A 23,403-nucleotide genomic window follows, 5' to 3' on the forward strand; every position below is an offset into this window, starting at 1 on the left:
CTGTCCTAACTCCCGACCAAAACTGTCACGGCGTAATTAAGTCTACGAAATGAAATGATTGCTAACTGAAACGAAATCCAGTATACCAAACAGCTTCGCTGCAAATTAGCTTTCACCTCCGAGACAAGCTAAAACTGAGGAAATAATGTGCAGAGAGCCTGTAATGACAATAATACCCCTCTCAACCCCCTTGTTCCTCTTTAAAATCCTGCCTGTGGTTCTCAAACAACTCATTAAACAACCCTCAGTAGCCAATACAGTTCTATGATCATGCAAATCCCTGACATGAGGGATTATTTCATCCTTTACCAATTCTCCGTATCCTGCTATTCCTTCGTGAACAATTTCAATGCCAAGTTCTTCAGAAGCTTGAATCCAAGAATCTTTCAAAGACGCAGCCGACATCATCCGAGTTACACCTCCGGCAATAGCAGCTTCAGCCAATACAACAGTCACTACATGCTCCCCTGAACAAATGCATAAGAGAGATTTTGTTGCACGGAATCGATTCAAACATTAAGCAGTAAGTTCCCCCCCCCCCCAAGTGTAGAGTACTACTTTGATCAAGGAACTAAACCAAACCAGCCACCAAACATAATATAAAAAGAAACAGAATTGATAGATTTACCTGAGAGAATCTCTTTGGCAAAACCTACGTGGTCTTTGTCACTTGCCATAGCAACAACAAAACCTAATCGAGCCTCTGGATATGCCATCCTTATAGTGTTCATCAGTGCTTTAGCAGATTCTTTGGTATGGGCTACAGCAATATCCGGGGAAAAAAAAACATAAAATTCAGTCCTAATGAATGACAGGAGCCAGAACCTATGTACAGTGGACGGAATAAACAAGAGTAAAGTAAATGCCAGGCAACAGGAAGCAGTTGGCAGCAGTAATTAGAGAAGCAGTTATTTTAGCTGAGCTTCCCTTTTGTGTTGTAATGTGTTAACAAATGTTCTCTTTGTTGTCAATTATCTGTGGGTTCGTTTCTGGTGTATTATGTGTTGACAAGTTACTATGCAGGATCTGCTGTCAATTTCCTAGGAGTCAGACATGTTCAGTTAATGTGAGTCCTTTTAATATATGTGTATAATTGTGTCAGGTGGCAATGTGTGAAGTATCATTCAGTCTAATATTTTGGTGATTCTCCACTTTAATTTTATTGGACTATGAGATTCAGATACAGGTTCATAATCTGATAAGAGAAATTCCTCCTTTTCATTCATCAAAAACTATCAGACGACTACATAAAATACTAAGGCTACATTCTATTCTAGATTTTTTGCACTTGGAAAATTTTGTAGATTTTTTTTTTTTTTGCCACAAGAAAATTTTGTAGGATTCAACAAAAACAGTTCTTCACTAAATTCGAATCAACACTTGATTTCAAGCTAACTTATTAAGAGTGAAGACCACAGTTGAACCAAAGATGCTTGCGTTGCATAGAAAGAACTCAATATCCCATAAACAAAGTCGTGAATTTGAATCATGCGAGACCTTGTTAGGAGTTTCCCCTCACTTAGATTTCAACAATTCTTGAATCTGGGTTAGTCAATAGTATCGAAAAAAGAAGATAGGCTGATAGCAAAGTCAAAGGAATCAACCTCCATCAAGCAATATCGTTGCTCCAGCAAGTCCTAGCATCTTAGCTTCTTCATTTGTTAGGAATTGACTCCTTCCAAGGAGGCATGTATGCTCTAAGCCAGCCCTAATAGATTCATCAGAAATTCTCCATCCTGATCATCCGAACAAGATAAAATGGAAGTATAGATACATTTCAATAGCAGCTAACCTAAAACAGTTAAAGGTACCGTTTTAATGTGCCAAGACGACAATAATGAGAACATATGGATCATGAAGAGCTACATGAAAGACTTAATTTACCAGGAAAAGAAAATAAAAGACAGACTTGTATAAAAGTAGTTAAAGAACTAGAAGCAACGTCTTGACAACTCTGGGTTCTATGGCATAAAAAGGTATCTGAGCAACGGTTTGACAGGATGAAAGGCTTTTATCTCCCTACACTTCACAGAAACCCTGACTGCCTGAGTAGATGAAGATCCACACATCTATACGACTATGCCCCAAGTAACGTTTAAACTAGAATAAAAATATACAATTTAAATAACTAAGAAAGTAATAGAAAAGGCAGAATTTTATGAGCATAACATAGAAAATTATTACCAAAATTACGAAGACATAGTGCTACACAAGTAGCAGTTGCTGCATTCTGTAGTTGGTGACTTCCAAGCATGCGCAGTTTTACACCAAGTAATTCACAGGACTGCACGAATAGATAAAAAATCATTCACAATCTTTCAGCTGATCAACAATAGCAACTAGACGTTGGGAACTACTTTAAGAACCAGGCAGAGGTGGAACAGAAATGGGGTGCACAGTCATTTTTAACATTCAGAATGCAGATGAGATAACATGAAATGCAAAGCAGCATTTCACACAAATGGGGCCATAAAAATTAGGACTTAGTGCAGAGCAAGCAATGAATTGATTATTCAAAATTAAGATCTTATTTACTTGAGTCATTCTTTCTAAACTCTCTTATCATTCTCAAATGCTATGTATCCTTTTTGAGTTTTTGACAACTATTCACAGCAAAAGCTGCTTGCTAAACCATTTTCTATGAATGTCGTTACAGACTACAAATGAGTATCTTTAAAGAGTATTAATTAAAAATAATTTTTAAAAGCACAAACATGCAAGTAGGATGCACAGTATGGATGAAGAATGAAATCTCAAGAAGACAAGTTCATACCAGCTCCAAGTCTTTCTCAACTTCTATTGCTATATCACATGATTGGCAAGGTCTGCCATCAAGCATGCCAACAGTTCTTATAGAACATCTATTCCCAGCATCAGATGCTGACACTACTGGTGAATCCAGGGATGCTGCTCTGTCGCGAATAATGTGTTCAATATGAGGGAGAAATGGCCCACCCAGAACCAGCTGAAATATATTTATTTCGTCAACAAAATTGATGGAAAACCAACAGAGTCCAGTATATAAATGGTATTTCTTTATACATACATACATACATACATATATATATATGAAATCTAGTACTACTTGGTCATATTTGAGTATTATCTCAAAATCCAAAGTATATTATTGCGTTATTTTCTTCTCTCTTTTTTTCTTATTTTAATTAATGAAGGTTCAAAATATGTGTTTCCAGTGAAAAAAAAAAAGAAGATAAAGCAATAGAAGATACGCCAAATTAAACCCAAAAGACAAGACAAATGGCCGTCTTGCCTCATAGCTGCCTTAGAATTACAATTGGATCACCTAGCTAGCTGACACCCCAAAATAACTGAATTAGAAATTGTCATTTTAACTTCCAACCCTCAGCAGTTGGCCTGTTTTAAGCCATGCGATGCTAGCATTATATAAGAAAAACATATGACAATTCTTGAATATTTGCTTGCTCTCCGCTAATTTATATACATATGCCTATCAAGCTTTAAGATAAACAAGATATTTGATGAGCAGATAAAAGCCAGGAACAACAATCCTCTTGAATGCTTAACCAGTAAGGTAAGAGAGTCCTCTTAGGCTCTGTTTGGTTGGAGGGGAGGGGAGGGGAGGGGTTCCATTTCTCTCATTTGGTTTAAAATTTTTGGAGGGGAGGGGAGCCAAAATTTTGGCTCCCCTCTCCCCTCCCCTCCCCTTATTTTGGCTCCCTCCAAATTGGGGTTTTTTGGAGGGAGAGGTAAATTTGTTGACTAATTTACCCTCATTATTTTTATAAAATTACGTTATTGCCCTTGAAACACAATAAATACGTTTGGCTTTCTTTTTCTTCCAGGAGCTCGGTCTGTCTCCAGCGTCTTCTCAGTCTGTCGGAGCTCTCGGTCTGTCGGAGTTCTCACCGTGCGTCTGGTCTGCCGTGCTCGAAGCCCCGCCGTGCGTTATCCCATCAGGTCCTCCTCTTCGAAGCTCTCACCGTGCATTCTCAGGTCAGATGCGTTTTCTTTTCGTTCGGACCCTGTTTTGAGATCTGTGGTTGTTCTGCTTGTTCTGGTTTTCTTTTCGTTCGAAGCTCTCACCTCGTTTTCGTTAGATGCGTGGCTTTGTTCTGGTTGTTCTGTTCTGAGCTCTCGGTCTGTCTTCTTTGTTCTTTGTTCTGCTTTGTTCCTGTCAGATCACCCTGTTCTTTGTTCTGGGATGTGGCTTTGTTCTTTGATGCCACATCCCTCTTAGCTGCAGCACTACTAAATCACGTGCACTGTTAGAAACATCAGGAGGTGGGGTTCTTGTTGATGCTGTTAAAATCTGTAAATCTATTGTGAGGACAGTCTCCCAGTAAGGATTTAAATTTTAATTAGCCAAGATCAGCTCCTTTCGCTATATCCAACTGACTGGTTGGTTTCTTTTGGTATTGAATCACCCACAAGTACTGGGGCCCTAGGTGATCTGTGGTGTGAACGTACATAGCCGATCCATGATGATAACTGAATCGTCGCCTTACCAGATTGGAACACATTAATGCCATGCAATGGTATAGACAGAGAGAGAAAGAGAGTACAAGTGTTCATTACAATATTATAGGAATACCCAGCTGCTGAGTGTCTTGAAAACATTTGGGTTCGGTTTCACAGAGCCATCATCAATACTTCATTTTCTATGTTGTGACTTTATCTAAGGTTTCTCTTTTCACGAAAAAGGTTTCTATGTTTTTGTCTTATCAGAGATTGGGATCACTTCTACTATATATCATTTTATTAGTTGTATATGCACATATATATAGTTTCCTTGTTCTCCATCACAGCATATTCAAACGTTAAAGAGTGGTTTAATTTATAGAATGGTTATTGCAATAATGAAATATGAATATTAAGGCTTGTTTATTGATTTTCATTATTGTTCTTGATTGCTTTGTTAGATGAGCAAGGAATCTGAAAATCTTTTATTGGTGCAACATTGGTTTGAATTGCGTCGAAGAGCACTAGCTCTTCTTGCTTGTGTCTTTGTAAAAGTATGTGCAAGTGACATGTGTTCGAAAAAAATAAGTTACAGTTTGAGTGGCAAGAGAGAAATGGTACGTGATGAAATAATGAGCCGAATTAGCGATTGTCCCTCCAGTCGAAATATCATTAGAATGACTCCTAGAACTTTTTTAGAATTATGTGCTATGTTAGAAAGAGAGGCTGGCCTGCAACCCACGCGATGGTCAAGTGTGGAAGAAATGGTTGCAAAAACTCTATATATATTGACACACAATACAAAAAATCGTGAAGTGAATTTTTGGTTTAGGCGTTCTGGTGAGACAATTAGTCGCCATTTTCATCAAGTTTTGACAGCTATCGTTGACTTAGAAGAAAAATTTTTGGTTCAACCTAATGGCTCAACCATTCTTCCTGAAATTGAAAAAGATAAGAAATTCTTCCCATATTTTAAGGATTGTGTCGGTGCTATTGATGGAACACATATACGAGTCAAGGTGCCTTCTTTAGATGCTCCTAGATACCGTGGTAGGAAGGAATTTCCGACACAGAACGTGCTAGCAACATGTACCTTTGATCTAAAGTTCACTTATGTGCTCCCTGGATGGGAAGGTACTGCATCTGACTCAAGAATCATTAAGAATGCATTAACACGAGAAGATAAGCTTATAATTCCTGAAGGTAAATATTTTACCAATTTTGATAAAGTTTATATTTGTGAATGTAAAATTATTATAGTAATTATTTTCCTTTATGATAGGTAAATATTACCTTGTCGATGCTGGATTCATGTTAACAAGAGGACTTATAACACCTTATCGAGGAGTTCGTTATCATTTGAAAGAATATTCAAAACAGAATCCCCCCCTAAATTATAGAGAGTTATTTAACCTTCGACATGCAAGGTTACGCAATGCCATTGAACGTGCTTTTGGTGTTTTGAAAAAAAGATTTTCCATTCTATCCAATGCAACTGAACCTACATATGGAATCAAAGCACAAAAAATGATAATATATGTATGTTGCATTCTTCATAACTTCCTTATGAGTATGGACCCTATTGAAGATCTTTTAGAGGAAGTTGATGCTGTTCTTACAAGAGAAAACCATTCAAATGATAATAACCGTGCTCAAAGAGGGGACAATAATGAGGCTGCTCGAGGTGAACTTATTAGAGAAAATATAGCCACTCAGATGTGGGCAGATTATCAGGAACATCTGACTGCTCTTGAGGATGAACTTGATGATTGAATTTTGATTTTCTCAATAAGTTAGACTCTATTGTATCATTATAGACATTTAAATATGTTGTATTATTACATTGACTTATATTGAGTTTAATTGAGGTTTGATCAGATATTAAAATTTATTGTTTTATTGACTTTTATTTGCTTTGTATTATTTGTTTAGTTTGCTATTGAAATTTGATTAGTTTTTCATATTGGGATTGGTATTATGTGATTATATTGTTATATGATAGGATGGCACCAAACAATAATAAGGAGATTGTGAATTGGACAAGATTAATGGATGATGCCCTCGTTGATGCTTTCATGAATGAATATAATGAGGGTCACAAAGTTAATGGCACTTTTACAACTACAGCTTATGATAACATATGTAAATATTTGAGTGCTTTATTCGGTAAACAAATTGACAAGGAAAAGGTGAAAAATCGATGGAAGACTTTAAAGAAAAACTTTTCAGATGTTTATGACATTTTCAAAAGTTTGAGTGGGTTCGCTTGGAATCCAATAACTCAAGTATGGGATACTGAGCCTGAAGTTTGGGATGCATTAATTGAGGTAAATTTCTTACATATGCATTGATTATATTATTATTTGAAAATGAAAAAGTATGCATTTGCAATTGAATTGCTTTTGTAATTTCACTTGTTTCAGGCTAAACCTAAAGCAGCATTGTGGAGAACTACTCCTTTTCCAAACTACGAAAAAAATGATGATATTATATGGAGTAGATAGAGCTAATGGAGATGAGAGTGAGACAGCCCGTGAGTGGAGAAAGAGACATCGTTCTCAGGAAGAAGTCACTGAAACCGTCAATGACATTAACAATATTGTCTCACAAAATAGAGCCACAATTAATGTTGAGCTTGATGGACAAGAAAACTCACCGAGACAAGAAAACTCACCTGATCAAGAGCACTCACCCACTATTAATAGTGCATGTAGTAAGAAGACAAAAAGGGTGTCTAAGGAGAAGGAGGCTAGTATAAATGAGTTGACAAAGCAGTGTTAGCTGTGGCTGAGGCAATTCAACAAGGAAATGTGATGATAGGACAAAGTTTCAAGAAGGTGCCACAATTGTCAGGTGAAGAAATTTGGAAAATGCTTGAAGAGTGTGGGATTGATGCTGCAAGATTACCTGACATATATTGGTTTCTTATGGCTGATAATGATAGGCTTAGAGCAGCAACTCAATGTCCAGCACCAGTACGAAAGGACGTGATAATGAGGATGTTTTATAGTTCTAATTAGATGATGACTTTTATTAATAATTTTTGTATATTTTGTTAGCTAAATGTCAAAATGTGATTCTTAAACATGATCAATATATTAGATGTTATTGCCCAATATATTTTGTTATTAATGATGGCAATTATTGTTCAATTGTTATTAAAGACTAGCATTGTCTTGTGCAAATTGGGGGCATAAAATCATTAGTTTCATTGATTTTTTTCACAAAGTATTGTTTAATATTTAGATTAATTTACTAATAAGATTATTTAATAGTATTATTTAATTTACTTATTTGGGGTGAAGAAGAAAAAAAAAATTGACAAGATTAGGGTAATTTAAAAATAAATTATACAATTTTAGTTTATATGTAAAATAATTTGTGTGATAAAAAGATAAAAAAATATTATTGTACAAGGGTATAATGGTAATTTAATTATTACCTTCCCTCCCCTCCCCTCCTAAACCAAACAAAGGATCATTAAAAATTCCTCCCCTCCCCCCCCTCTAATCAAACCAAATAAAGTAGCTTAGAAACCCTCCCCTCCCCTCCCCCGCCTCCCTTCCCCTCAAACCAAACATAGCGTTAAGGCTCTGTTTGGTTCAAGGGGAGGGGATGGAAGGGGAGGGAGGTGAGGGAGAGGGGGGGGGAGAAGGAGGGGAGGGGAGGGAAGGAGAGAGGAGGGGGAGGGGAGGGGGGCATCCCCCCAATTTGGGGGGTTAGGTTTTGGAGGGGACCCCCCTGTCTCTTAGGCCTTGTTTGGTTGGGGGGGAGGGGAGGGAAGGGGAGGGGCTCCTCTTCCCTCCCCTCATTTGGTTAGGAGGAGGGGAGCCCCTCCCCTCCCCTCCCCTCCTTTGGTTAGGAGGAGGGGAGGGAAAAATTTTAAAATTTTTCCTCCCCTCCCCTCCAAAGCCTCCCCTCCAAATTGGGGGGGAGCTCCCCTCCCCTCCCTTCCCCCTCCTCCCCCTCACCTCCCCTCCCCTCCTCTTCCCTCACCTCCCCTCCCCTCCCCTTCCCTCCCCTCAAACCAAACAGACCCTTAGCCTATGTTTGGTTGGGGGGGAGAGGGGAGGGAAAATTTTAAAATTTCCCCTCCCCCTCCACCAAACCAAACATTTTCCCTCCCCTCCCTCCCCTCCCCCCCAACCAAACATAGGCTAAGAGACAGGGGGGTTAGGGGAGACTAAAGACCATGAGAACAGTGATCCTTTCCTGCCACAATTTGAACATGGAGAGTAACCATAAAAAGAACAAATAGCAGCCATCTTACTAAAATCGTATAATATCATGTTACATAGGAACTAAAATTGCATCATATATTATTCAATGTACTTAGAAATCATTGCTACCATAAATGCACACATGTACATGAGAATTGGATCATATCTAATCAGGTTTTGATAATTCAATTTCATACACAGGAGAGATAGAGAGAGAGAGAGAGAAACCTAACTGGACGGCCTTGTTTTATGATTCCTGACTTAGCCACTGCAATAGTCTCCAAAGAACCCCCAAGAGCAGCCAAATGCTCCTCCCCAACGGTGGTAATGACAGATGCAGCAAGTCCAGAGTGGGATATAACATTAGTTGCATCACGTGCACCTCCCAACCCAGCCTATCCAAAATTAAAAAGAAATAAATGACATAATTATTAGTATCACATTAGCCATGTTGAAATTTCTTGTTATTGTCAACAAAAATCCAAGAGTAAAGAAGTTGTTAGATAAATATATCAAGTGTAAGTAAATATAACCTCAATAACTGCAATGTCAACTTTCTCTTCAGCAAATAGGATGAATGCCATTGCAGTGAAAACCTAGCACACCTCCACCATTAAGTAGAGTTAGTCAATCACTATAACAGTTGGTTTTGTGTATACAGGATAAAACATCAATAACTGAAAGTGAAGAACAGAGATAAAATACAATCAAATCAAAATATCCACCAGACCTATAATAGAGTGTTAGAGAAGTATAAGCATTAAAATGAAATTATGAACTCAAAACACAAAAACGTCTATTTATGAAAATGACCAAATAAATTGAATGCGCTAACTTTCATGCTACCAACAGATCAGACATGTTCTCATCAGCAAGTAGAAGACTAAATAATATCCTAAAGTTAGCACACTAATTTCTTGATCAAGTTTAGGATTTTATATAATTGAAATACCTCAAAATGACTTAAGCAACCCTTTTCCTCCCTCATTGCTTGGTCAAGATTTTGCCTTATCCTTTGAAAAAGGCAATTCAGTATTTTTGCTGCGACAGGATCGCCAGATCTTCCTAGTAAAATGCGTTCCCTTATAGTCTGGATATGTGGGCTGCTTGAGAAAAATAAAGCCTGTCGTCATTGATAAAGTTGTAATGAAGCCACAGTTAAAGCTGAAAGTACAAGCAAGCGCAAATACTAAAATCTAAAATCCTCTGAAAATTATATGGCACTCTACCTAGTATAACAACCTACAGAATAGCCTTCAGTCCTCAGAATATCAGAAATGAATGCAGCCGTCGATCCTTTTCCCTTTGTCCCAGCGACATGAATGGCCTACAATTGCAGCAAGTCGGTGAATTTAACAACCAGTTAATTCACGGGTATAAGATGTGAAGCAATCGCGCTGTAATTATCATACATTTCTTTTTTCTTTTGAACAACAAAAATTCTTCTTTACTTCGAAGGTTCGTGATTTTCATGAGCTACGCATTCAGTAGTTCTGCTGCTCACTTTAGCCTCGTTTAATGGGTGAGATGAATCTTATAAAATAAATTTCTAACTTCATAATAAAGAACACTTTGCTCTTACTAGTCCTCAATTAGTTAAGAAAACGACATTAAACATCAAAGAAGGATACAAAGAGAACAGTCGAACCTTGAATTTAGACTGAGGGTTATCAAAACGCTCCATTAACCTTCTCATTCTACCAAGATCGAACCCTTGGCGAGAATCCGTGCCTGCCCCTAGGGGCACACCCAATCTCTCATAGTTCTTCAGAGAGTCAAGATAGTCCATGAAGTCCTTCATTTCTGGATCTTCTGCGTGTGAACACATGGTTTGTTTTGCCCCCGTTTGCCAGGGGAATCTGGTGCATTTGGAGGGAAAAAAGGTTCTGCCTCGCAGAAGCACGGGTTTTGCAGAGGAGAGCGTGGGCATTATCAGGCTCGCAAAGCAGCTCCGCTCGTGAAGTGCTGGATAAAAATAAAGATACTGTAATTTCTAGTTCTTTAAATCAGGACCGTAGAAGTAAAATGATTTAGTGCTTGTTTAGATTTGTTTGTATAATCAATTATTGAAGTTCAAATCATGGTTTGGGTAAAAAATATCCAAAAGCCTCGAAATGAACATGATCAATTAATTGACTGCAAACTGCGTTTTAGCATAAGCTGAAAATAGTAGCTTCTTCAATTCAATTTTATGGTTGCAACATTTATTATGTGAGAGAAGCTCCTAGCTGCTCAAATATACCCAATATCCTTAAATCACATGCTCTTTTTATCTCAAATTATAAAATACTTTTAAATAAAATCTTACATGTCAATAAATCTTATTAAATATACTTTACAATCATATTTTTTTAAGATAAAAGTATAAATTTTAAAAATATTTTTCATTTAATGTTTCGTTAATAAAAGAATATTGAAGAAAGAGAATATGTGAAAAAGATAATATTAAAAAAATATTATTAATGAAACTTTATTTATGAAAAATCCCTTAATTTCACTTGTAAATGATAAAATATTACTTGTAAATTTCCTTAACATTATTTGATAAGACTAGAATATTACTTATGTAATATTCATCCTGTGTAAAATCATCTACAACTTGTTAAGTTACTTGTAAATTACTGTACATTAATTTACTTGTAAATTGCCTTATATTACTTGTGAAGTCTATGATGTTACTTGCAAATATGGCTTTTCTCAAATGCCATTTAGTTTTGTTTAAACACTAGGGCAATAATGTCATTCTACTATAAAACTTAATTTCATGCCAGTCTTCAAAATTTGTAGTGTTATTTTAGAAATATTTGAGTGTGATTGAAAAATATGTACCTACCATGGTCCTAGAATGAAATTCTCCATTAAGTTTATTTCAGTTTTTGATTTGGTCATTTTAAGATTAATTTTTATCTATTTGGTCCCTAGTATTTTTTTTATAGATTAATGACCATTATAAATTCTAACTTATTCTGTGAATAGCATCATGGATTCCTAAATTAATGAAATATGCAAAAATTCCCTTAATTTTTAAATTTAAAGCATATGAAACTTTATCATTAAATTAAAAAAAAGGATAGTTATTTTTATAGTTGTTAGGCCCAATCGTATATTGATATGACACTCATTTTAACTTTTTAAAATAATAGCCATTTTTTTCAATTTGATGATAGTATTTCAAGTCTTGAAATTTAAAAGTTGAAAATTTTTTATATATATTTTAAGAGTTTAAGGTCTAAAATACAATTCATGCAATAATTTAGGCTCGAGTATACTTATTAACCATTTCTTAAATTATTATGTGAGTCTTTTAAATTTTAAATACAAATTGACTTTTAAAATAATTTAATGTATAACGTATATTGATGACTTAACAAATTAACATTTAAATTAGTTTAATTTTTATCAGTATAATCCTTTCAATTGTGTTTTGTTCTCTTGCTTTTTAAAAAAAAAATTCAAAGTTTATTTTTTCTATCTAAATAATTATACTTTTTTTTAATTTACTTGTCTTCCATCAATATTTTATTATCAAAGTTAACAAATTTTAACAATATAACCTCTTTTTTTAAATAATTATGACCAAATAGATAATTAAAATAAACTTAAAATTAAATTAATAAAAATTCAATTTAAAAGACTAAATCATGAACCGAGACAACTTTAAAAAATTAAAAGTTGTATTATCTTTTAAAACATATAGTTCAATGTTTTTGCTTCAAAGCCTGTTGATGTACCAGCTAAATGCCATGGTTATGTTATATTTATTGAAAAATACAAGCCCATCAATAATAAAGGTAAATGTCGTTTAGCGGTAAGAATACCACGCTGTGGCTGTGGCCGTGGAGACCTGGGCTCAAATCCCAGCAGCCAAATTACATCTAAATTTTTGCCCTGATCATATTAAATAACTCTTCTGAGTGTTTCTTGGAAGCTAAAACAGTCGTTGACTACCTGCTTCAGATTTCGGACGGGGAAGAAACGGTCGCTGGAAAGTGCATTGACGTTTCGACTATCAATGGAACAGTTTTACAGCAACCGGGCAACAAAAACGTCTCAAAACATTCAGCTGTTTTCATGTCGAAAAAATAAATTTTTCTAGCGTTCAAAAATTTATTTAGATGCATACGTCAAATAACATACGAATGGCATTTTTTTTAATGAATGCCCTAAAAGGTTTCCAAAATTCTTAAAAATTAGAATATTCAGGTACAATGGCTTCCATATGGGAAACTCGTAAATATTTTATTCAGTGACTGCTTTTGGGAGAACAAAAGACGCCACAAAATTTCTGCCACCCACAAGCTGCCTTACAAGAAAAGAAAGCTTAAAAAGTAACGCTTTAACTAGGGTGAAATAACCTATTTCCTGCCACTCATCTGTTCAAGAGAGAAGTGTCTACCATTGTTGACAACGGATTAGCCTAGACTTCCGCAAAAACTTTCAGTTTCCAAGATTCTCAACCAAGGTCAGGTGGAATGATTGCCTCCGGAGGGGGAAAAAAAAAAAGAACCAAGGATGCAAAAAATAAAGGAATCTGATCTCACAAGTATCAAGATGTTGCGTAGTTGTTGTGTAGAACATGCTTCACAACTTCATAAAACGAAACCACAATTCCAACGGAGGGCCCCGCTCGTCCAATTCGTGGACCAACACCTGTAAAGAGTCCCTTTAAGCCTCCTCCTCTGAAAACGAGAGAGGGGGGGGGGGATATCATTAAACATCCAGTGCACGGAAGGCACAAAACACATTAACAACACATATCGACACCCTCAACCCAAACAATGTTCCGCATTAAAAATGTGTAGCTCAAGGAACACAGCATTAATTAAACTATATATCAAATCAGATCGAGCAACTTGCTCGATCTTTTCACATGGCTCCATTCTTGGCAGTAACACATGCAATATATATATCACAGGGAAAGGTGTAAATTTCCACCTTTTTGTATCATCTACGAACACCTCCCTCAACTTTTCAATGAAATATACTCCGCTAAATGATTACCCTTAAAGTTAGACCTTCCCATGAAGTTTCAATTTAACACCAAAAAAATAATACAAGGAAATTATTAGAAAGATGGAACTCCTTCCTGGTTTGCCAACCGTCTTGTATAAGGCTCCCAGTAAAAGGAGTAAACTTTTGGATGGCCTGGGCAATGATTTCTTTTGAGGGGTGGGTGGTGGGGGCGAAACAGGAAGGGTGTAATATACATCTGATGAAATAAGAAAAGATCTGTGCACCCCAGTTAAACAGGAAGGTTTAAGAATTGTTCAGGCTGATGAATGATGCATTGTTAGCGAAACAGATTTGCAGTGATTTCTTTTTTTCAAGGGGGAGGGGACAAGGGGCTAAACAGGAGGGTATATGCATTTGATGAAAAGGGAAAAAGATCCGTGCAGGCCTGTAACACAGAGAGGCTTAGGAATTGTTCAGGCTGATTGATGAACGATGCATTGTAAGCAAAACATATTTACAGAATTTTGGACAATGGGAATAGCTCGTGTAAAGCTAGAGTCATGAAGCCTAAAATCTGTGATTGTCTAAAGGTGGGAAGGATAAACCTGGATCCAATGTTGACAATGTCATGTTGCTATGGAAAGAGATTCTAAAATCGAAAGATTTGGTTACCAAGAATCTTTCCTAGAGGTCCGGAACTAGAATTACCATACCTATAAACCACCATTTATGGTGACCGATGCTATATCAGCCAAATCAATAGCTTACAGTGGCAGATCTAATTTAGTATGACAAATGGATTGGAACAAGGATGCTCTGACCCAGTTTTATACAGAGCAGGTTCAGCAGGTACTTATAAGAACCCCTTTCTTAGTCTTTCATGAAGTGGATCAATTGATTTGGAGTATCAAAGCCTCTTACACCCATACCACCAAAAAGGGGTATGAGATTGCAACAGGGACATCAAATCTTGACAAACCACCAGAGATTTGGGAGTCTTGCTGGTAAAGATGCCAGATAAAATGATTTTATGAAAGCAAGCCATGTGACAAATGAAAGTTCGACTCAGTTAACTTTGAAGGTTCTAAGCAACCAATACTAATTTTCCATACAAGTATTAACCCAACAGTTGAAATGAACTCACAATGCCATGCGACTAATATTAGGCTAACAGGGCACTCAAAATGTAATATCTATCTGCATGCAGAGAATGTAAATTGGCAGTCATACCTCCAAACCTCCATAAGTGTCTGCCTTGTAGTCATTTTCAAAGCCCTGGCTGGGTCCCTCTGGATAGTTTTTAGGAGAGATTAATAACATTAGAATAGGATCTAACATTTTTAGAATTCAGACAAAGTAGAAATATGCATGCAAATTCGACAGTTCCTTCTGATGTATAACAATAGCAATAGTTTAGCTGTGGCAAAACATTTCCAGTTTAGAGAAAATTAACTTAGGTTATCCAAAAAGAAACAACTTAGCAAGTAATTAATCAAGTCAACATATGGTCGATGCACAAACAAATTACCTGGTTAATTGTTCCTAAACTTGTTTTTCTTCTACCAATCAATTACTATACTATATCTTACCCAATTTATGCTATTCGCGGATGATATAGTTCTTATAACAGAGACAAGAGAAGAGGTTAATTGCAAACTTGAGTTATGGAGGAGGACATTGGAGTCGAAAGGTTTTCGTTTGAGTAGAAGTAAGACGGAATATTTATATTGTAAATTTGGTAAAGGACTATTTGATAATAATTTGGAAATGAAATTAAGAGATCAAATTATACCTCAAGTGAAAAAGTTTAGATATTTGGGAGCCATTATTCAAAATGATGGCGAAATCAGTGGAGATATTTCACATAAAATTCAAGCTGGATGATTTAATTGGAGAAAAGCTAAAGGAGTTATTTGCGACCGTAAGGTGCCTAATAAACTTAAAGGAAAGTTTTATCGCACTGCTATCAGACCGGCAATGTTATATAGTAGTGAATGCTGAGCTCTAACAGGACAACAAGAGCATAAAATTGGAGTAGCAGAGATAAGAATGTTACGATGGATGTGCGGACATACACGTAAAGATAAAATTCGAAATGAGCACGTACGTGAAAAAGTGAGGGTGGCACCTATTGAGGAAAAAATGGTAGAAAATCGGTTGAGATGGTTTGGGCATGTACAAAGAAGACCAAGGGAGGCACCAGTGAGAAGAGTGGAACATATAACTTTGAGTCCGATTAAGAGAGGTAGAGGAAGGCCAAAGAGAACACTCTTGGAAGTTATTGAACGCGATCTCTTAATTAATAATATTCCTAAAAGCTTGATAAATGATAGAGCACAATGGCGTCTTGCAATCCATGTAGCTGACCCCACCTAGTGAAATAAAGGCTTGTTGTTGTTGTTGTTGTTGTTGTATCTTACCCAATTTAAAAAAATAATAATGTGTAACTCTTCCCTACAGTATAAATGAGAGAAGAGAGTAAGGTTTTGAGTTTAGCAAAAAGAAGAAAATTTTAAACATACCTCAATCTGCCTTCGAGTTTTAGCAACATCTAACGGACATGTAGCACCAGCAGCAAGGCTTCCTGCAACAAAACCAGCTGAAAAATTTGCACCAAGGACAACCATTACATTGGCTTCATCACCTCCAACGAGATTAAGAAGTTTTCTTCTCATCTGGAAAGCACAAACATATAATTGGCATAAGTAAATAGAGAATGTTGTTGATGAACACAATTAACTATTTCTCCGATAAAAGAATGAATCTCACTGGTTCAAGTGTTGACCAGCAAATGGCAGAGAAGGGAACGTCACGAGCAAGCTGAGAACCCATGCCAGTCCATAAGACACGATAACCTTGCACTGCAATGAAATAAAGCAATTCAACCACAATTACATGATATAAAGAATCCTTGTTTAACAAGATTGTGGACCTCATTCTTTGCACATAGTCTAAGGTAAGTTGAATTGTTCATGGACTATGAATAGTACACCATATAAATTATACATATACATATTAATATTGATATTGATGATTTGCTTTACACGTTGTCTTGCAGACATTTACATGTTGTTAAAGGATTCAGCATAGGGAGTGCCAAAAGCCCAGCTTAGACAAATCTCTGAAACTGAAATAAAATTACTCATGTAAACATCACAAAATTGGGTTTTAAGTTAGCCACTTGTTCCCAGAGCTAGATACAATTCTGTATTTGAGTCTATTTTCAAGTTACACAATACAACCTACTTTCATGCACCATCTTGTTCTCGAACAGAACTAGGATTAACCCTATAAATGAGCATCCAAGTCTGGTCAACCCTAAAAATTTACAAATATATATCAGTCAACAGTAAAACTATGCACGTACAGCTGTTCTGGAGAGTAGTTGTGCTCTTTACTTGTGAGACAACACCCAAGAGAGTCTGGAACACTCCAGGAGGCTTTCCAACAATTTGAATCTCTTTAAAAGCCTGCAACAGAGATAACAAAAGAAAAAAAGACAAAAACAATTAGGCCCCATAAAGCTTGCGGAATGGGAAATATAGCTGAAAATACTTGAATTCACAAAGACCATAAGGATTCCAACAGGATAAATGAATGAAGCAGCAAGGAAACTACAGGAACTACAAGTAATCTAATTCCCCTGCAAATGCATAAGGTCAAGGGACCAGCAAAGAAAGGGCTATTCTCCAGCCACAACTGAAGGTTGAAGACAAGCCTTTCCCAATGGAATTGAAATATCATACGTCATGGCAACGCTGACTAGATACAAGTGAAATGTTTGGAACAAAGCAAACCAGGCAGACCACAGGAGCAATAAGCAAAATGCAGCCTTAAACAGAGTTGACCAACAAACAAGGTTAATCACATCATTTAATGAACAAAAGAATAGATGGTGAATACATATTATATCTGATACACCCACAAGATCTTAGACCTCAAGGAAAAGAACTGCCACAAGAACCCTAGCAGCTACCACTATCCAACCTATTACACCAATCTCCCATAAATAAGGTAGATAACAAGTTAATTTTGCAAAATCTAAAATACCTGCATGCGCGTTCTAGCAAGCTCAATAGGATAACAAGTTGCACAAGCTAGAGAGCGTGCCAATGAGCCTGCCACTAAGGGTACATACGGAATTGTGGGTGGAACGTTTTTTGCTGCAAATTCCTCCAACCAATTGCGGAATATGTCATAGCAAGGAAGGTAAATTCCTACCTGATGAAGATATTGTGGGAAAAAAACCAAACGATTAATTACATTGTCCTGCATGCTCAACATATAATCTTATTACCAAAAAACAGAAAAATGACTGGTGAACCTACAGTTGGTACAGCAAGTGCTAGGCCTGCATTTGTTCCCCTCCACAGCCTGGCAAATCCTTCCTGCAAAACCACATTTGGATTAGTGGAAACATGAAAGATAAGAGACAACAGCACATGCAAGGATATGACTGCTCAAAAGGCAGATTTACTGAACATCCAAAAGCATTAACACAGATTCTGGTACAACTTTCCTCCGGTATAACAAAGCACGATATGCATAACCACAAACCTGTTGTACAATTTTGTAGAGAACATCCAGTGTTCCTTTGTACCGAAAACACTCGGGAGGACAAATTGATACAGTTCCATGGATTCCTGCCCGCGTACATGATGGAGAACATCTTAAATCTGCAAACAACTGACACACAATAAAGAAAATGTCAAATTAATTCCCGATGCTAAGAGGACAGGGTGGTGAATGGAGGACAGGGATGACTTCCATGTTACTTAGCAAACATAAAATCAACAGAAGTAACAAGCAAATAATCAATCAAAGAAAATAAGGGATCAATAACTAGCATATAAAAAACTACAAAGGTATCAAAACAATGTACGACAACATCATTTAATCCTAGAGTGTGTGTTTAGGAGCCAAAAAAATGTGTTTTTGACTTAAGTGGCCCAAGGACTGCTTCAGTCAAAATGTAGTTTTCACAGCTCCTGCTGCAAAAACAAACGTGTCTAGAATCTTATAATACAAGTGCCTGATCCAGAAACTACATGCTGAGTGAATCCGAATAAGAGGGACAGAGAGCAAATATAGAAATGTTAAGACCCAAAATAAAGCCTCAAGTTATAAATATTTTCAGGAGGGTGCAAGAAGAATGTAATGTTCCACACATACCATATTTGGTCCAAAATGAGCCATGCGATAGGTCATGTTACCAAGAGGATGAGAATAATTGACCCCAGCAGCCTGTGCCTGCAACCTTGTCTGCCAAGACATGAAGACCAGGTAATGTAATGCAAGAAGTATGTAATGTTCCACACATAACATATTAGAATATACCAGCTACTAAGCTTGGCCCCAATTGACAGCTCTAGTGAGTGCTGTCGCTATGATACGAGAGGTAAAACAAGTCTAACACAGTGGTACCACGCAAGAAAAAATTTACAAGATTAACATATGGAAGACGACCAACTAAAAAAGCGAAATGTCCATTCCTGGCACACAAATATAATTTAGTGCATATTAATAACGATATGACCTATCTCTTCCCCTGCTTAAATTGCAATTCGTAGAATCAGGTCAGAGCATTGCAGAAAATAGATATGATTATGATCATGGATTGATGCATTTCAAACTTCTAGACGGTCTCAAGAGGGAATAGATAATAAATATACAAGAAATATATAAGCAAGTTTTTTGTTCGACATTGAACAACAGATTAGCAGATAAGCATTTTAATACTGCGTCTATAATTTATAAATACAAGAAATAGCATGTGTTTCGTTTTCTCAGTCAAAAATGCGGGGAAATAATTAAAAACTTGTAGTCCGGACTCCATTTGAAGAAATGTTATGCTAATTACAACATGAATCACGAATCATTCATCTCTTATTGTCATACTTGCTCAGCAAACAATCACAGCGAAACCGAAACGCGTAAACCCGAAAGAAGTAGCAATAATTTCACCTTAGCAACATCAAGAGGATTAACAATGATTGCGGAGAGAAAGGCGGCGCCCGCGGCAGAGAAAGCTCGTTCTCCGACTCCCAGTTTACCATCATCTGATGTTCGTTTCATAAGAGAAGAGCTTTCCTCGCCATCTCGACCAACACCCGCGCTGGTGCATCCCAACAAGAAGGAACCTTGCCCATCCATTCCAGCCACTGAGGTTTGCCCGGAAGGCATCCATTGATTTTGGATTCGCTCTGAATCCACCATTCTCTTGGTTTTCCTTATTACTTAGTCTCCTACCAAAAAAAGGGCCAAAAACCTCCCCCGTTATAGGAAAGAAAAGAAAGAACAAATAGGTCCCAAAATACTTGGAGAAGGGGAAAGCAAAAGGTTAACCAGACAAAAGGGTATGTAAGGTTGTGGGGCTAATGTAATTAGCGCCACGTTTGTTGACAAAAGATAGGCGTCCTTTTTCGGCGGTTAAAAACCTAGAAATCGCTTCAGCGAAAGGGAGGGAGTCAAAGGCTCTGCTTCGGAATGTCGGACTGCGAGGGAAATAGGAAGATGGAATTGGTGCTGTGTTGCGGCTGAGATCAACCTGGCGCCTTTGATTGGGGAGCGAAACCAAGAGAGGTTTGCGCATGAGTATGATGAATACGGCACAATGAAATATCGGGGTTCCAAACAACACCTTACAATAACGGGGTTGATAGGGGCATCACTTTAACTTTGGATGTTGCCCTTCTTGCTCCTTGTTCTGCGGCTTTCCCTAATGTAGGTCCTAGGCGTATAGGAAATGGATGTGAGCGGTATTATTCCAAGGTAAAACTTATAGTACCCTTGTATTCAATTAAATTGTTGTAAATAAATTTTAGTATGTTAATAAAATAAACAATAAAAATTTATTATAAAATAAATAATTTATAAAAAAATTCACATTTAATTATAAACGGGTACATTAAATATAAAATTTTACTGTATCCCAAAACATAGATATTATTCCTCCCTCACTTTAATATTAAAAGATATTTTTTAATTAGCCTATCAATAATTTAGTTAATTATTTTTAAATTTACACACTTGTTTATGTTTATTCTTATTTAATAAGGTATCATAATTAAAAAATATTATTGATTTTCCTTCTAATTAGGAATAATTTTGAAAAAAATATCACTAATTATACCTTAAAATACTTAAACTATTTTATATTTCTTAATATATTATCTTTAAAATATTTTATATTTTTGAATGGATTGTTACTTATTCAAGTTTTTTTTAATATAGAGTTTATCATAATTTTTATTGTAATATAATATAATTGATTAAGTCCCCTGAACAAAAACGGCAGCAGAGCAAATTCCAAAATCTAGATTTTGTTTGATTTCTATTTTAAAAAAATATTTTCTATTTTTAAAAATAAAAATAAAAATGTTTAAAGAAGTTTTTCAATTAAAATAATTTTTAAATATATTTACATTTTTAAATTTTTAAAATAAAAAATATGAACAATTTAAAATTTAAAAAAAAAATGTACCACAATTGACTATTTAAATCTATAGTCAGCTGTAACCAATTACTATTATAGGTTAGCTATTATTTATTATTGGTGATGATCACTACTAATTGATTTCTTTAACTATAAAATTATTTGTTCACATTAATGTAATCAAATATGCTCCGTTCATTTAAAATTATAAAGTATTTTCTAATAAATTAAATATTAAAAAATATAAAGTATTTTTAATAGTTTAAAGAGTATTCAAAAATATCCCTTAATAAATAAATTACTTTATATTTATTTTGTAATAAAATAACATATTAAATAGAGATAAATATGAAAAGACGATATTAATTAAAAGATAAATAACTATTTTATTTAGATGAGATTTGATTAAAAATATCTTATATTTTTAACTGAGGGAGTACTTCGTAATTTTATTTTGAAAAAATAATTTTTAAAAAGTGATCTTGCAAAATAACTTATAAAAATAAAATAATAATAACAAAATGAAACAATCTCCTACCTTGTTTGAACGACGTATTGCTATTCCAAATTTCCAATATTCCATCACGGCATTTTACCCTCCAAGAGATTTTCAACATTTAAATTTTTGGGAAAAATATAATTAATTTTTATAGAATTTTCTCCCTTTCCTGTTAACCCTCCTTTGTAAACTAGAGGAGTTTGAAATAATTATAAAAATCGTCCCCTTTTCTTTTACAAATACCTTCCCTCCATTCAGCCAAACACTGCCTTAAACCTAAAGGGCAGAGAGGATGGGAGGCTCATCGGCCACCGCTCATGCTCCGGTCCAGACTCCGGGGTCTGAGTCGGCGCAGCATGGGTGGAAATCCGACCACGTGGAGGAATGCGCCATCTCAACGCCTGCTCGCTGGATACGCGTCACAAACTAAACCACAGATCTCTTGGTACACATTTTTTTTTTTTTGGCTAAACTAACTGTGGTCATTTTTATTTTCTCACTCCTATTTTTTTAAGTTATTTTTATTAATTTTATTAATATCAATATAAAAAAATATAATAAATATAAATGTATAAAATTTTAAATATATCTTTATATAATAAATTTAAAAAGTGATATCATGTTATTTTTCTCTTTTTCATGAAAGATGATTTTAAAAATATTTTTTAAATGTTATTTAAAAAATGCATCATAGTTTATAAATAAGATCAAATGAACTTTCTAAAATGTATCTTGTAGATAAGACCGAAGGGAGTCTAATTTAAAACAAAAATATATTATATTTTCTCGTTTTGAAATAAATCGTGGATGTGGACGTGGAAGTAATTAATGTATCCGTTCATGTAATTGAGATTTTAATTATATCTTATGTTAGTTTATCAAATTATTATTAAAAAACAATATCCTATAAAATAATCATGAACATTTTCTTATTTTTTTATTACGATAATTTGAATTCTTAACATCATTTTATGCCCCATCACAGCCTTCCCATTTGTGATAGTATAAAAGAAATTAAGAAATCATGCTTTACATCCGTGGAACGGGTTATTAGAAATTTCAACTAACCACCTGTTTAGAGATTGAGAGGTTGAGACACGTGTTTTTTAGAAAGGGCAAAAAATATTACTGTTTCTTTATTTCTTAACAATGTCGGTTGAATTGAATTGCTTTCTTAGCAAATCCAATGCTATTTCTCCACGTCTATCCTTGGTCTTATGCATTCGCAGCATCATGCTTTGAATCAGGAATTTTTCTTTGAATCAGTTTGGGAAGGTCACTAGTTTTGGGAATTTGAGAATCATACATATCAAACGTGGTTGCCTCTCTTCTAACCAATAATATCTTGTAGATTAATATATTACAAAGCTTTTGAACAAATTTAATAGCTGAAGTGTTAAAAAAATTTGGTCAGAATGGCTCTTCTTACTCACTTTTCCTTTTTCCTTTTTTATTTTTTTGTTTTATCACTTACTCTGTAAACTTTCCTTCATTGTTGATATACGTGCATTTTTTGTTCAAAAAAGAGGTCACCTAATTAATATTCTACTGTTTTTGAATGGACAGTTATTGCCAAATGAAATGAAATATTAAATCGATACAATGTGCATGCGTGTTGAGGAATGGCTTGTTAATTTATATTTTCTATAATTATGCCTATTCACGTAGACACCTGATGCATTTTGATTGTTCGTTTCATGTAGACAATGTTATAAACACGTAATATTTCCCTGAAATATCATCGGGGCGTGTTATAAAGAAAATATTTGATATCAGGTATATAAAATTTTCCATAAAAATATCTACATGTTTAAAAAATAAAAACATGGATGCTCCTAAATTTTAAAGTTCAATTT

The 23,403-nt window shown here is 35.4% G+C and overlaps 2 protein-coding genes across 3 annotated transcripts; both read right to left on the reverse strand.

Annotated features, from left to right (window-relative positions):
* Positions 1–36: 36 nt before the first annotated feature.
* On the reverse strand, positions 37–10,626 carry LOC129294203 (dihydrofolate synthetase). Of its 2 annotated transcripts, none has more exons than XM_054932389.1 (10): positions 10,309–10,626; positions 9,890–9,987; positions 9,613–9,763; positions 9,194–9,256; positions 8,894–9,055; positions 2,774–2,965; positions 2,185–2,284; positions 1,605–1,736; positions 629–760; positions 37–467 (listed from the first exon to the last, which is right to left on the reverse strand). In XM_054932389.1, exons 1-10 carry the CDS (start codon positions 10,588–10,590, stop codon positions 106–108), a joined length of 1,674 nt encoding a protein of 557 aa, XP_054788364.1. In that variant the 5' UTR covers positions 10,591–10,626; the 3' UTR covers positions 37–105. The 2 variants fall into 2 exon arrangements, with proteins under 2 accessions (XP_054788364.1, XP_054788365.1); XM_054932390.1 differs by having other exon boundaries at positions 9,613–9,783; positions 10,309–10,348.
* Positions 10,627–12,789: 2,163 nt separating this feature from the next.
* LOC129294204 (mitochondrial carrier protein MTM1) lies at positions 12,790–20,307 on the reverse strand. Its single transcript, XM_054932391.1, has 10 exons — positions 19,578–20,307; positions 18,786–18,875; positions 18,171–18,299; positions 17,938–18,001; positions 17,664–17,830; positions 16,981–17,083; positions 16,383–16,474; positions 16,136–16,288; positions 14,844–14,902; positions 12,790–13,339 (listed from the first exon to the last, which is right to left on the reverse strand). The coding sequence occupies exons 1-10, from the start codon at positions 19,827–19,829 to the stop codon at positions 13,207–13,209; spliced, it is 1,242 nt and encodes a 413-aa protein (XP_054788366.1). The 5' UTR covers positions 19,830–20,307; the 3' UTR covers positions 12,790–13,206.
* Positions 20,308–23,403: the final 3,096 nt, after the last annotated feature.

The sequence above is a fragment of the Prosopis cineraria genome, unplaced genomic scaffold, assembly GCF_029017545.1.
Source record: "Prosopis cineraria cultivar Desert tree isolate PC_DT_omini unplaced genomic scaffold, ASM2901754v1 PC15, whole genome shotgun sequence".
Classification (NCBI taxonomy): domain Eukaryota; kingdom Viridiplantae; phylum Streptophyta; class Magnoliopsida; order Fabales; family Fabaceae; genus Prosopis; species Prosopis cineraria.